At 40.3% G+C, this 14,589-nt stretch overlaps 1 protein-coding gene across 5 annotated transcripts; it reads left to right on the top strand.

Annotated features, from left to right (window-relative positions):
- Positions 1 to 366: 366 nt before the first annotated feature.
- LOC148049628 (CD59 glycoprotein-like) lies at positions 367 to 9,416 on the top strand. Of its 5 annotated transcripts, XM_087719525.1 has the most exons (5): positions 2,291 to 2,443; positions 3,614 to 3,749; positions 3,984 to 4,050; positions 5,101 to 5,202; positions 8,290 to 9,416. In XM_087719525.1, exons 2-5 carry the CDS (start codon positions 3,747 to 3,749, stop codon positions 8,481 to 8,483), a joined length of 366 nt encoding a protein of 121 aa, XP_087575651.1. In that variant the 5' UTR covers positions 2,291 to 2,443; positions 3,614 to 3,746; the 3' UTR covers positions 8,484 to 9,416. The 5 variants fall into 5 exon arrangements, with proteins under 5 accessions (XP_087575665.1, XP_087575681.1, XP_087575651.1 ...); XM_087719539.1 differs by lacking the exons at positions 2,291 to 2,443; positions 3,614 to 3,749 and adding an exon at positions 367 to 508; XM_087719555.1 differs by lacking the exons at positions 2,291 to 2,443; positions 3,614 to 3,749 and adding an exon at positions 684 to 812.
- The last annotated feature ends 5,173 nt before the right edge of the window (positions 9,417 to 14,589 follow it).

Below are 14,589 nucleotides of genomic sequence, written 5' to 3'. Positions count from 1 at the left end.
ATGAGACAGGACAAATACCAGAGATACCCCTGAATTCAGAAATGCATCCATCAATATAATTTTCAGAGGTGGGGGTTGATGTTCTAAAGTAAGATTAAAATTAATGTTCTAGCAACGGTGTGCTACTGTTTGGAGTACATTAGAAATGGGTGGAATATCGTTTTGCTAGTTGCAGAAACAGTCCAACCACACTGATAAATGTGGAGTCTCCCTTCTTATTAAAAAGATTGTCCGAAGATGGTGCTGATACTGACTTCCCTATGGCCAATGCTAGGTCTCCTCGTGTCCCTATTTATTTGTCTGTTTGCATATTGACAAAAAAAGGTAACTTCTCTTTTTGGCCGCTGAGGTGAGGCTGACAGTTACTTTTGCCGCAGAACGGCAGTAGGGAGCCGAAGGCGGAGCCTGCTGGTGTCCCAGAGCCGTTCAGGTTTTAAGGATTTAGGGGCGGCCGCAAGGAAAGGACTGCGGCTCAGCAGCTCGGCGCGCCTTTGAAGCAGCAGTCCGGGTGAGCGAAGGCTAGTGGGGTCCAGGGTTGGGTGGCTCTCGATTCGTTCAGCCTCCGAAGGAGCAATCACTTTCCAAGCCCGGTCTCTTTCCAAGCCCGGTCACATGTGGGAAGGGGCATCCGAAGGAGTCTTGAGAGGGGCGCTTGCTGATTGAGGGAGGTGAAAGCTTGTGATGCTTCAGAGCTGCATTTGCCGGCCTTAAAACTAACGGGCAAGGCCGATCAGAAGGGCATTTTTACACCAGTAAAAACTGGGCTCTCGTGCCTTTAGCTGCGGGTTTAGAAAAGCTTCTGCCGCGTTTAGGTATGAATTCTGCTCCCCCCCCCCCCGCCTTTTCTTTTGTCTTTAGTCTTCGTCCCTTCGCGGAAGGTGACAGGATACCTTACAACATTTTAGATGCTGCTCCTCCCGGTTTTCTGATAAGCCGGACGCCCTTCAGAGGCATTTAATATTCTGTTTGTCCGGAGTCTCTTTAGTTGAGACTGGTGGAGGCGGGGAGGGGGGGGGGTTGACTGTAATGTGTAGTCTTGCTGCATTTAGAGACTTTTCCAAATGCATGTAAAATGTTAGTGATTTTATAAGTTAAAGGGGAAAAATGCAACGATCATACAATTAAACCACTGTCGACATCATAAGCAAGAGAAAAGTGGAAACGAACCAAAACAAGATACACATTACAAGGTCCAGTGAGGAATAGTAACACAATATAAAGCAAACTCCCCCCTTTCCTATATTATTAAATCTAGGCCAATGTTCCACCTTTTCGTTTCTTCAGCATAAGGACATTTCAAAGGGACTCTCCTGATGTTTTGGCCAAGAGAGACATTGAATGTTTGCCCTATGTGTAGTGCTGAAGGACAATAGACTTTCACAAAGTCCTTTTCTGAAGTAGATCTTGCCTCTTGGCATTGGTCTGCCTTCCTAAATAGTGCTGATTATGGTTTAAATAATTCTTTGTATTATGGGATGAAATTATTTCTAGCCAGGAATGCAAAAATTATGGTAATATGTTCTCTCTTGAGAACTTCATTGCTTGATAATAGGATGCTCTATCTTGTAATCAACCACTGAACTCAACATACTATATATATATATATTCCCACTTGTTCTGTTTTATTTTTCCTTACTTGTTAGCAGAGTAATGAAGTCCCCATTACCATCACCAGCATCATCCTTAACAGAATGAAGTAATTTTGTATACTGCTCTTTTTGGAAAGCTATTGACGAATTGGAACATAACCACTTGAAAGTAATAAAAGGATTTCAGTTTATCTAACATGTATTATATGCGTGCACAGCTTACCTATCAAAGTCATCTGCTACTCATGAAAATGTGAGATAGGAATCCCTATTAATAACATAGTTCAATAATAGTGCAGTCCTGTAGAAGGACTGCATAAACATCTGGTAAGGACTGCATAAACATCTGGTAAGGACTGCATAAACATCTGGTAATGACTAGATGAGACCAGTGTTTCCTTAGTCTTTTTACTAAAATAAGATCTACACCACTGTTTGCCTACTTAGTTTATAAGCATTATTTCTAAATGTTTCTTAGTTTATAACCATATATAGTGGATAGAATTTTTGATGTGAATAGGCATCCCTGTTTTTAATAGAGATTCCTCTACTTTTATGGCAAGGCATGAAAATTCTATAGTGGATCCATAACTTTTATACCATTCGAACTTGATGCACTGAATATGGGCAATACAAAACAACTTCCTACTCACCTTCTCCCCTTATGATTAACAAGAGGAAACAGATAGGCTTAAGACTGTGAAAATCCTCAACAGCAGTTAACGTATTCTTTCTCCCACTCAGAACATTGCTGGTGGGAAAACTCCATCTGTGGAACTTCTACAAATAAACTTGAATACCTGTGATAATGTAAACAGTGTCTCAGTAGCAAATCTTCCTTTCCAGTAGAAGAGGTACAACTCCTCCTGCATTCAGAGATCTCTTAGCGTGTTCTAGCTAGTTTGTTTCCTAAATATTGCACCTTTATTAATTTCTGTACTTTGTTAATAGAATGAGGAGACAATGAGATATATTACTGAAGTTGTCAGCAATTATTTGAATCTCATACACAAGCACATTTTGTTGCAAGGTACAAATACATTTTCCCTGCATGTAATCACTGTGCAAGCAGATCAGTATGATAGATAAGATCTTTATTAGATTAGTTTGATTAATTTCAATACAATACAATTCAATACAACCAATTTCATTGTATTTAAGTACAATGACAATAAAGATTATACTTATTAGAGAAGATTAGGTATACCCATGCCATAGATAGCATGCCACTGATAATAATGACATCACCAGTTTTAGCATGTTTATGCTACTCTGTGCAAACTAGATTTCTATGGTAGATATTACCTTGCCAGCTAATATATTGTTCTTTACATTCCACCTTCCACACAATCAGGATGGTAGGTTATTGCAACATTTGGTATTGGCTCTAAACACAAAAGTGCGGGACTATACTATGACGACTTCTTTACCCTCCTTTTTTCCTAGTTTCCCCCTAAACTATATCTATCCATTCATGCAGAATATTTGTTGAGCTGCTTGTTCCATTCGTGTGTGTGTGTGTGAGAGAGATCATTCATTCTTGTCTTTCTGCAAGTTCAGAGTTTTCTTGAATATACTGGTGTTCCTAACGTACGCTGAAGCCAAAACAACTTGCAATCCAATACATTTCTAATCCAAAAAGATACCATTGAACTGAATGGGCTTTATAGCCAGCTAAATAATATTGTAGCCTAAATCCGGCAGCAAAACCAGCTAGGCAACTTCATGTTTGCATGAAATATATCTGTTGGCCATGCTGACAGAACTGTGGAAAAATGCCAGATTGGCAGAGACAACTTTAGTTGTCTGGTTTCTGGGGATAGATTTTAATGGGCAAAAACAGTGCATGGAGGAACTCCTTTCATAAAGCATATTGCCTTGTTACATAATACATGGGGTTGTTTTTGTTTTGTATTTTTGTTCATCTGGTTATCGTTAAAGCTTTGTAAACCTTCCAGGCACAATCCAATGCATTCTTGGCAAATGCCTAGTCATGAATGCTGCCACCGCCCACTTTATTCCAGGCAAGCAGCAATCTTCTTTCCATCAGTACTAATGAGCACCACTAATTCATATCAAAATCTGGCTTAAAGAACTAGAAGGGAGCAGAAAGAAACAAAAGGACAAAGAAAAATACTGCAACACAACAGCAGCCATATGGTGACTATGCTCGACACCTCCTGCATCTCAAAAATAATGAGTTGTCTGTCTCCTCTTTTTAAAAAACTCATCGAGCGGAGGAGAGGGGTGGGGAAAAAATCTTCCTTATTGTTACTGACTTTTCAGGCTTTGATTTTCATAGGCTTCATTTACTTGGATAGACAGATCAGATTTTATTTTACCCTTTTGAGTTACCTTCTCTATTCATGGTCTCATGTATGATTCTACTTCTAGAAAATGGACAAAATAAACTACATTCTCCTGACGGCATTCATTATTCTAACAGTATCCTCCACCTCTGGTAAGTATTGTGGGCAGTGAGTGGTCATGCCAAGCTGGTTGTACTAAGTTGTCCTAGATCCTGCCTCAGTATGGTGTTTGAAATTCTGGATAGCCAGGAAAGCAGTTTGAGTTCCTTCCCATATTCGGCTATTCATATATAAATATTTTAATCAGATGTCTATTTTACAATGTTCAAATGTTAGAGAGTTAGATGACTCCAAGCTCTGAATATTATTATTTTTATTTGTCAGTTATCAATAGAAAAAAATGCTGTTCATCTCATGGTTTGCTAGATTGTTAGAGTTCTTTTTCAACTGATTTCCTAAATTCATGTGCAAATTTTTTCTTTTAAAAAGAGAAGGGTTAAAAAAAAAGTTGTTTTGCCTGAATGACCAATTAAACAAAAATCTTAGTAGAAATAAAATAAGATTTCTGAAGGGACAGCAGATTTCAGCAGATTCAATCCATTTTTTTTTTCCAACTCAATCTGGGTCACTTTCACAATCTGTCTCTTGCTAAAATCTTAAAGCAGCTTTAATCAAATATTCTGCTAGCCCTCATGTGCATAAAAGCTAAAAGTTCCCCTCGTGTATATGTACTAGTCGTTTCTGGCTCTGGGGGGTTGGTATTCATCTCCAAAGATCCAGTGCTGTCTGAAGACATTCTCTGTAGTCATGTGGTCGGCATGACTAAACACCGAAGGTGTCTGTGCTGTTACCTTCCCACCAAAGGTGGTTCCTATTTTTCTACTTGCATTTTTACATGCTTTCGAACTGCTAGGTTGTCAAAAACTGGAAGAAGTAACAGGAGCTCACTCCGTTATGCGGCATTAGGGATTCAAACCGCCGAACTGCTGATCTTTCTTATTGACAAGCTCAGTGTCTTAGCCATATGTATGCATGCACGCATGCATGCATGCATATATGCACGTAAACAAATAATATTGATTAGATAATCACCTTAGTTTACCAAACAAGACTGTTACTAAGTTACTGAGATAATAGATGTAAAATAATTGAATGGTTCTACAGAAGTCTGGCAGATAAGAAAGATACTGTTTATGTTTCAGGCTATGCACTTCGATGTTATTTCTGTGAACAAAGTCCTTTTCTCTGTAGAAGCAATCTCACCTGTTCTGAGGAAGAAGACGCTTGCTTGCAAATTAGAATGGGTATGTATACACTGCAAGTATAAACTGAATTGTGGCATACCTATGTTCCGTATAAGTATGTTCTGCTACAAGTGTGTATATCCTCTGAGAAGTTAATCTCCACTATTAAGTAAATCACAAGTTAAGTTGTGATTTCTTCTACTCTCATAGTGAGTATGAGGCTGTAGCTGTAAAAGTTTTTCTGTCAGATTCCAACACATTATTTTAAAGCTTTTGAACTAAAAAAAAAAGACGTAGTGAAATGATATTTTTACTTATTAAGAAAAGAACACATGTCCATTATCAAATCTTAGTATGTCACATTTTTTAAAGAAGGCAAAATGCTGTTTGAAGTCCGGATGGTTGGAACAGTTGCTAAAGGAAAAATGATAAAACTCAAGGATTATAATACAATGCTTTTTCAAGAATATCCATAAATTGTAACACTCATGATGGCTGAATACAGGTAATCCTCAACTTACAACAGTCCATTTAGTGACCTTTCAAAGTTACAACAGCACTGACAAAAGTGACTCATGACTGTTCCCCATGGTCATGTGACCAAAATTCAAACAATTGGCAACTTACTTATATTTATGATGGTTAGGGTGGCCTGAGGGTCATGTGATCTGACAAGCGAAGTCAATGGGGAAGGCAGATTCACTTAACAACCGTATTATAGCACTAATTTAACACATACAGTGAGTCATTTAATCACTGATCGTAAAAGAAAGATCGTAAAATGAGGCAAAACTCATTAACAAATATCTCACTTAATAACATAATTTTTGGGCTCAATTGTGGTTGTTAAGTCAAGAACTACCTGTATAGGAACTTATCCTAAAAAGAGAAATCTGCAGAAGCTGGGAATTATCCTAAATAATCCACTCTGGTAAATTACTTAAATTAATTAGAGGCTTAATTAATCTCTGTGGGCACTTTGACACATATCTTGTCCCCCATCAGGCTTTTTGTCTCATTAGGATTTTTAACAGGAGGCGTCTGGCAGCAACTTTTTCTGACTTAACACATTTTTACTAAAAGGAGTTCATAAAAGGCTTTTGTAAGCTACAGGAGTTCATGAAAGCTTATGCCTGTTAGTAAAATGTATTAGCTGGGGAAAGTGCTACTAGACTCCTGATTTCTTTGCCATCATAGATGTTTCTCCTCCAATAATGTTAATAAAATTATCAGTTTAATCATACCCCTACAAAAAGGTGATAAAAAAGCACTTGGAAACCTAACCTACAGTAGTTTGACAAGAATGCTCAGATTCTTGGATCTCAATTTCGGTTTCCTGAAACTTACAGTCTTATGTAATCTGAATTTTCTGTTCCTGAAGTCATCCACGTCCCAAATCTGAACCTCACTCCTTGACCTTTTCAACTAGGGTGGGCTCAGAAATTAAAAAGGGCTGTACAGAGTTTTGGATTATGAGTACAACTGGGTGCTTAACAGCAACATTCCTTTGGCCCCAATTCTGCTTTTATCTCCAGAAAACAGCTTTCTAAGATCTGGATATGACAGCTTGAGTCCCTCCAGAAATATTATACCAACAAATGTTAATATTACAAACGTATATATGAACTTAATAAAAGAGTGAAATTCTATAGAAAGAGCATGCAAGCACCCTTTTTTTGTCTTTTAATGACCCCGTAATCCCTTGCATCGGGGTGGAGTCATGGCAACTGAATGGAGCTGAGTGTTCACTGGCCGGATTCCTTTCCTGTCACCAATGCGGAGTTCCCAGCAGATATATTCTCATCGTGCCCACAGAGAGAAATATCTGCCTCTACCTAAGATCGAACTCACAGCCTCCTGTTTGTAAGGCTCCAGCTCTAGGCCACCGCTCCACTCGCCTGCAAGCATCCATGAGAAATAAAAAAGAATGAATTATGTAAAATCATTGCACATCGCCATCATGGTTTCTATTTTCCATTGGGAGGGGTACCTGAAAGCAGTCACTAATTCACAGATTGATAAGATTGCTTTTCTTTCAACTAGATCATAATGGCAGTAATCAAAGCTTTCCTACCAATCAGGGAACAAAATACAAGAGGAGAAAGGTCTCTCTAGACTCTTTGCCCTAATTGGCAAAGTAGAAATTGGAAGATTTGGGGGAAAATGTAGTTGGTTCATAATTTAATTCTTAAAGGGGCTGCAACTTGTTTTCAAACTTTCACAGAGGACGGGCTGCTTGAATAAATAGAGAAGCATTATGCCCATTTGAGATCTGAAGTCTTTCTAAATCCTTTTTGATGCATGCTTGCTCATCCCTATAATGTGTGCTTCCTATATGCCAATGGTCCATACAGCATCTTCTTCGTGGATCTCTCAATCCACGGATGACAAAATCAAAACACCATTCTTGCAACTCATCAAAGGTTTTGCCACATTAACTCTGCAGTTTCTAATCTTGAGCAGGAGAGACAGTAACTTTTATACTTGTGCTTTAAAACTAAAAGATGCTATGTAAATCATTAAGTTATTTTGGGTGATTCCAGTACAGTAGAGATCTTTGTCAGATGCCTCTACTGGAGAAAGGTTGAGGGACAGAAAAAGTTATGGATTACCAACTTTATTTTTCTCTAAAGAAATTCCCAGAGCACTTTGAAACCTTCCAGAACATTAAGGAAAATGGTATAAGTGGCAATGAAAATTGCCTCTGACCTCTTGTTCCTACAGAATCCTCTACTGCAGGGTTATCAATTTTGCATCGTCACAGTGGCATCACGTAACGTATCATGATGCCCCCCTTCGCTAAACTGGGTGTGGGCGAGGGCAGTGTGTGATGTAATCGGCCTGTGGGCCCCGAGTTTGACACCCCTGCTCTCATGGATTTACAGTCCTTCTAAAAAACATGTATGGACTTCTCTGAGGAGGTATGTGCTAATTTCTGGATCTACATATGATAAGACAGATATTGGAAAAGGAAGATAATGGAAATCAAGGAAATGATTTGTTTTTAAACTGTTATTTGAAATAACATTCCATGTTACACTTTTAGTGGCAAAATAGGTAATTTTTCTTTGTGTGAAAATGTATATCTTGCTTGCATTTCATCAGACGCAAAATAAATCTCAATTTATATTTTGATTTACTTTACAGTGAATTTGAGAACATACAGGTGCTGGAAAATGTCACAATGCAGCAAGGATGTTGTAGCCCAGGAATTTAGCGTTGACAGTTTTAGACACCTTTGCTGCCAAAGAGATTTCTGCAATAAGAGTCCAAGCCTCCTCGTCAGTACCATTCCCATTGGTATTTCAGCAGTGATTGTGGTTTGGATGATGTCCCGATAATATCGAGATACAAAGAATATGTTCTCTGCATATCCCAATTCTCTCCAGATATACAAGCACTTTTACTGGAGCAGCTAAAGCTATTTGAAGAAGCAATGTCTTTTTAACCAGAAGTGTTAATGCTAAACCAAAAAAGAAATGGAGAAGAAATATATAAAAATGGAAAACCAGTTTTGTAAGAAAGTACTCTCACTCAGTGCATGTTGATTGTCTTTGACTATTGAGTCTTATCCTTAATATTTAATCTCTGGTTAATCCATGGCAACAAAAGTTTTTGTTTATTATATTTCTGGGCAGTTTTGTTTTGATAGGAAGCAGACTTACATTGTTTTCCTTTATTACTCTCAACAGCTGCATGTTTATCAGTAAACATGGATACTGTATTTCACAACTCACTTTTAATGCAAGCTCATCATAAACATGTTTAAGAGCTTACTGAGACAAATGGTTGTAGGATCCCACTGTTTATAGTCCTACATCGACAGATTTCACCTATCTGTTTTAACATTCTATAGTAATCTATTATCCAGGTGTTAAGCTAACTGTTCTGCAGAGAACTCATATATATGTGGCACTTTATGTAGCATACGCAGTAACTACACAGCTTTGCTGCTTCAAAACTTATTTCCTATTCCTTAGCACATTTACACAAAGAGCCTAATATCGACAGAGCTTAATTTAAAAGTGTAATCTTCCCCTTTTCATTGCATTGTTTTCTGTGAAGACTTTATTCAGCAAAGAAACTCTGAAAAGTTTTAACAGAGTCCTTCTCATGATAAGCACATTTTAAAAGTATATTGTATATGGACAATTGTTAACATTAATTTGCAGATTTTTCCATATATTTAGAACTGTAGGTATCTTAAAAAGTACTGAAACAACTATGTGCAATATGTTCTACTTACACTATATATATAAAGATTCTTGAGAGAACCCTGGCTTGGCTTTGCTATGTATAAATCCTTTGTATTAGTAGTCTATAACATTATTATAATTTATTTCAGTGGGAACCAATATGGCCCAAGGAGGCAAAGCTGATGGACAAAGATTATTCACTTTCCTCCACTAATTAAATGAAGGAATTAGTAGTCTATACAGACTCAGTTAGAACTGACAGAGAAATCCAAAAGAAGGCAAAAATCTTCCAACTATTGGGGATTCGTAAACAGACTAGCACCATATGTGAATGCAATGAACCTGAGTTTTAGGAAATAAGAGAAACCAAAAAGAAAAGTACTCTCCCTCTGTCTGTACTTATTTAACCAAGTTGCTTAGAATTATACAACTGTCCTGGCTGAATTCACCCTCATCACTTCAGCAACAAAATTAAGCAGTCACATGGACAGCTCTCATGGACAAGGCCATGAGAGCTGTAAGTTCCTCCACCTGTGCTTTGGATCCGTGTCCCTCATGGCTGGTTTCTAACTGCAGTGAGGTGACACGAGGCTGGATCCAGGCGGTTGTAACCGCCTCCCTTCGGGAGGGGAACTTCCCCGCCGCACTGAAAGCGGCGGTGGTGAGACCCCTCCTGAAGAAACCATCCTTGGATCCAGCTGCCCTTAACAACTATCGCCCGGTCTCCAACCTCCCCTTTTTGGGGAAGGTTGTTGAGAAGGTGGTGGCCTTTCAGCTCCAACGGTCCTTGGAGGAAGCAAACTATCTAGACCCCTTCCAGTCAGGCTTCAGACCCGGTTACAGCACAGAAACCGCTTTGGTCGCATTGATGGATGATCTTTGGAGGGCCAGAGATGAAGGACATCCCTCCATCCTGGTCCTCCTTGACCTCTCAGCGGCTTTCGATACCATCGACCATGGTATCCTTCTGCGACGACTGCGGGAGGTGGGAGTGGGAGGCACCGTATTACGGTGGTTCTCCTCCTACCTCTCGGACAGGTCGCAGTCGGTGTTAGTGGGAGGGCAGAGATCGTCCCCAAGGCCCCTAAAATATGGGGTGCCGCAGGGTTCGGTCTTATCCCCCCTACTATTCAACATCTACATGAAACCGCTGGGGGAGATCATCCGCAGGCACGGGATCAGATACCATCAATATGCGGACGATACTCAATTGTATCTGTCCGCCCCGTGCCAAATCAATGAAGCGGTGGACGTGATGGACCGGGGGCTTGAAGCCGTTATGGACTGGATGAGGATTAACAAGCTTGTGCTCAACCCGGAAAAGACCGAGTGGCTGTTGTGTTTTCCTCCCAAAGATCTGACCAATAATCCAACACTCAGGCTGGGGGGTCAAATTTTACACCCCTCAGAGAGGGTTCGCAACTTGGGAGTCCTCCTGGATCCACAGCTGTCATTCGACCACCATATAGCGGCTGTGACCAGGGGGGCATTCGCCCAGGTACGCCTGGTGCGCCAGTTGCGACCCTACCTGAATCGGGAGGCCCTCACAACAGTCACTCGGGCCCTTGTGACCTCTAGGCTGGAATACTGCAACGTGCTCTACATGGGGCTGCCCTTGAGGAGCATCCGGCGACTTCAGTTAGTGCAGAACGCAGCCGCGCGAGTGATTGCGGGTGTACCTCGATTCACCCGCATTACACCTATCCTCCGCGAGCTGCGCTGGCTACCTGTCGATCTCCGGATGCGCTTCAAGGTGCTATTGATCACCCATAAAGCCCTACATGGCAGTGGATCTGGATACTTGAGAGACCGCCTTCTGCCAATTACCTCCCTACGACCTATAAGATCTCATAGATTAGGCCTCCTCCGTATTCCATCGGCCAGCCAGTGTCGGCTGGCAACCACAAGGAGGAGGGCCTTCTCAGCAGTGGCCCCGACACTTTGGAACGAGCTCCCCGTAGAGATTCGTACTCTCTCCACCGTCCAGGCCTTCCGCATAGCCTTGAAGAACTGGCTCGCCCGTCAGGCCTGGGGATAAGGACTGTTACCCCGCCCGAATGTAGTATGCATGTTGTTTGCTATTTTATTATGTGTTGTAATCTCAATGTTGTATTCCCCCCTCCCTTGGTTTTCTGTGAGCCGCCCTGAGTCCCCTCAGGGAAAAGGGCGGCCTACAAATACAAATAAAAATAATAAAAAAAATAAAAATAAAAAATAAAAAAAAAAACATTTTACCCTACTGTGGTGAGCAAACCAGCTATTGTTTTTTTTAATCCTTAAGATAGAATATAACAGGTCTAATTTCATTTAACAAGAAAAAAAACTTATCTGTTTATACAAAACATATTAAATGTATGTTATTACATATTTAACAAAGGTATCACAATAAACACTAAGAGGCCATATACTAATCTTGTCTAATATTTTAAAGTAAATGTTATTAACTTCCTTCTGATTATAGATATATAGAAATAACCCTGTGTTGCCATTTAGTGATAATCTAGATTTTTGCGGCAGGCTAAGATAGGCCTGCAGAATTACACTATTTTTCAAGCTGTTTGTCAGTGACTACACAACTCTTGATTAAATAATAATAATAATAATAATAATAATAATAATAATAATTAATAATTCACTGTGTCATAAACTAATTGCATGGGCAGAATCTGCCAGATTCATAAGGCTGAAAATATAGTAAGTAAATTTCATAGGATATCATCATTATATTATACTAATAAACTTGAAATAGTTTTGTATTTATAAATATTGTATAAATATTAGATGCTTAATGTGGACCTTAGATCACCACATACTCTCTCAATTCTCAGTCATGTAACTAGCATGCAATTGCTCTCTCCTTTGCCTACCTCTTTTTGAGCCCACTTGATCCTTGGCATATCAATATAATGAACAATGGATGGGTCTAGTTCAAAAAGCACATCTAGGAATTTTAACATAGCCATTTTCAACCTAATGTCTTTCAAAGGTTTGGGGCTTCCGGTCCTATAATTCTTATGCTAGTTGACAATTATATGAATTGGTTGAATCAATTAGAGATGCCAAGATGAATAACAATGTATTCTACAATTTCTAGGATTTATAGCCTATATGGTTATGCACATTTTATAATATTAAACATTTAAAAGAGGAAATTTCTTTAAAGAGCCAGAGGTGGGGTTTTTTTTTTTAGATGATAGAAAAAATTCTAATTTCACTGTCCTTTCCCTCAGGGGAAAGTTGCAACTAACTGAAAATAGATGTGACCACTATCAGTGCCCTGATTAATTATGGAACCTACATCAGGCAATATTATTACTTTAAAAATGGTTTCCTTTATATCTGCATGAACAACCAGCCCCACATGTACAGAGTTCAAGCTAATTAGTTTATGTTCTGCCTATAACACATGAATCTCCCCCGTCTGTCAGCCTAGTCTTCTAAATAATTATATAATGCCCCAAGGAGCTTTATGGCGGACAGCGCCGGGACTTTAAAACCCTGTCGCCGGGGCCCTGCCGTCATGGAGGCTCGGCCACCCCTCGTCCCTCAGGCTGGCTCTGCTGGTGCAGCAGTGCTGCTGAGCCTGCCCGCCCGTCGCCTCCAGTCCTCCCTCGCCCTCTCCACCCACCGGGATGGAGCACATCAAGCATGTCCCACTGAATGGCCAGCCCGGAAGGCATGCCGGCACTTTAAAGTGTATGCCGCCTAGGCCCGCCATAGAGCGAAACATGTCCTGGTTTGTGGCCGGGCAGCACACTGGCACTTTAAAGTGCATGCCTCCCGGCCACAAACCAGGACATATTTCGCTCTATGGCAGGCCGAGGCGGCATGGCTTTAAAAAAAATAAAAATAAAAAAATAAAAATAAAAAATAAAAATAAATGTGCCAGCCCGCGTGCCAGCAGAGGCGGGTAAAAAAAAACAACCACACACACACGTACAATAAAAACAAATTACAATTACTTACAAATAATTTTGAATTCCTCCCCCCTGCCCCCTCCCTCTGACCCACATACCTTCCAGGTGCATCAAAAATGCAAGATTTGGTCTAGCCAGGGCCAGGCAGGCTAGGATAGTTGCTGCTAGAGTCACCACGTGGATGACTCTGCTTAAATGTTTTAAAAAAGCCTCTAAACAAAGTGCCCTCTGAGAGAATCACTTGCCTCATTTGCATAAGGAATTTTTCGCTTTTTAACCCTTGCTTAACTCTTAAAGGCGAAAAAATCCTTATGCAAAGCAGGCCCATAGTTCTCTCGCCTCCCCCTACAGTTAGCACTAAGCAGACTCAGAGTCACTGTGACTTGGAGTCTGGCAGCAACTGCCTTGGCCTTTTTAATTATTTTAAAAATTCTTTCCTTTTCCTCATGAGACTGGTGAGACCCCTCCTCCCCTGCCTCCAGTGTCTGCACGTCCTGGTAGACTTGTTCATCTCATTACACTGATGAGAATGTCAGACAAAAATAATAAAGTACACATGTGCTTGTTAAAATGTGGCACAATAAAAGAGAAAGAAAAATATTTTCTGCAGATATTTCTCCCCATTAGGGATTTTTTTTAAAGTCCCAATTTATACTTACGAATGGGAATATCAATTTCATGCAGTTTTTCATCAGGCCAGTATTCACCTTATCAAACAAACAAATCAGAACAAAACAAAAACCTTCCTGGATTACATCTTGCTTTTCCCAGCAACACAACAGTTTAAAAAGACCAGAGTGAGCTTAATGTGTGAATAAAGAAAACTATATTATTTTTTCCCTTGGTGATTTGATAATTTTTAGCTTTATACTACCAACAAGTAAACTGCATTTCAATTCTCTTGAATTGTACTTTTTATGGCACAATAATCCATGAGTTAACCCTGTGATGGTGAACCTATGGTACGCATGCCAAAAGTGGCATATAGAGCCATCTCTCTATGCACGTCAGCCGTTGCCCATTGCTCTTCCGGGTTCCAGCTGGTCTTTGCATGCATGGGAGCACCAGAAACTGGAAGAGCAGCTCCCGGCATGCATGCACAGGAGCAACGGAAACAGGAAGACCTGACCTCCCTGTTTCTGGTGTGTGCATGCACAACGGCCAGCTGGTCTTTGTGTGTGCATGCACACCAGAAACCGGAAGACCAGGTGACCAGCACGCATGTGCACTCTGGAAACTGAGTTCATGTGTGTGCCAGGGAACTTCTCTTTCAGTTTCCCACATTCCGCCATGCCCGCATGCATGTTCCTGTTTCAGCATTCGGTGCACCAATA

The sequence above is a fragment of the Thamnophis sirtalis genome, unplaced genomic scaffold, assembly GCF_051295495.1.
Source record: "Thamnophis sirtalis isolate CommonGarterSnake01/CBP01778 unplaced genomic scaffold, rThaSir2_p1.2 scaffold_1, whole genome shotgun sequence".
Taxonomy (NCBI): Eukaryota; Metazoa; Chordata; class Lepidosauria; order Squamata; family Natricidae; genus Thamnophis; species Thamnophis sirtalis.
The sequence above is the reverse complement of the archived record's forward strand: the minus strand, read 5'-3'. Positions and strand labels throughout refer to the sequence as shown.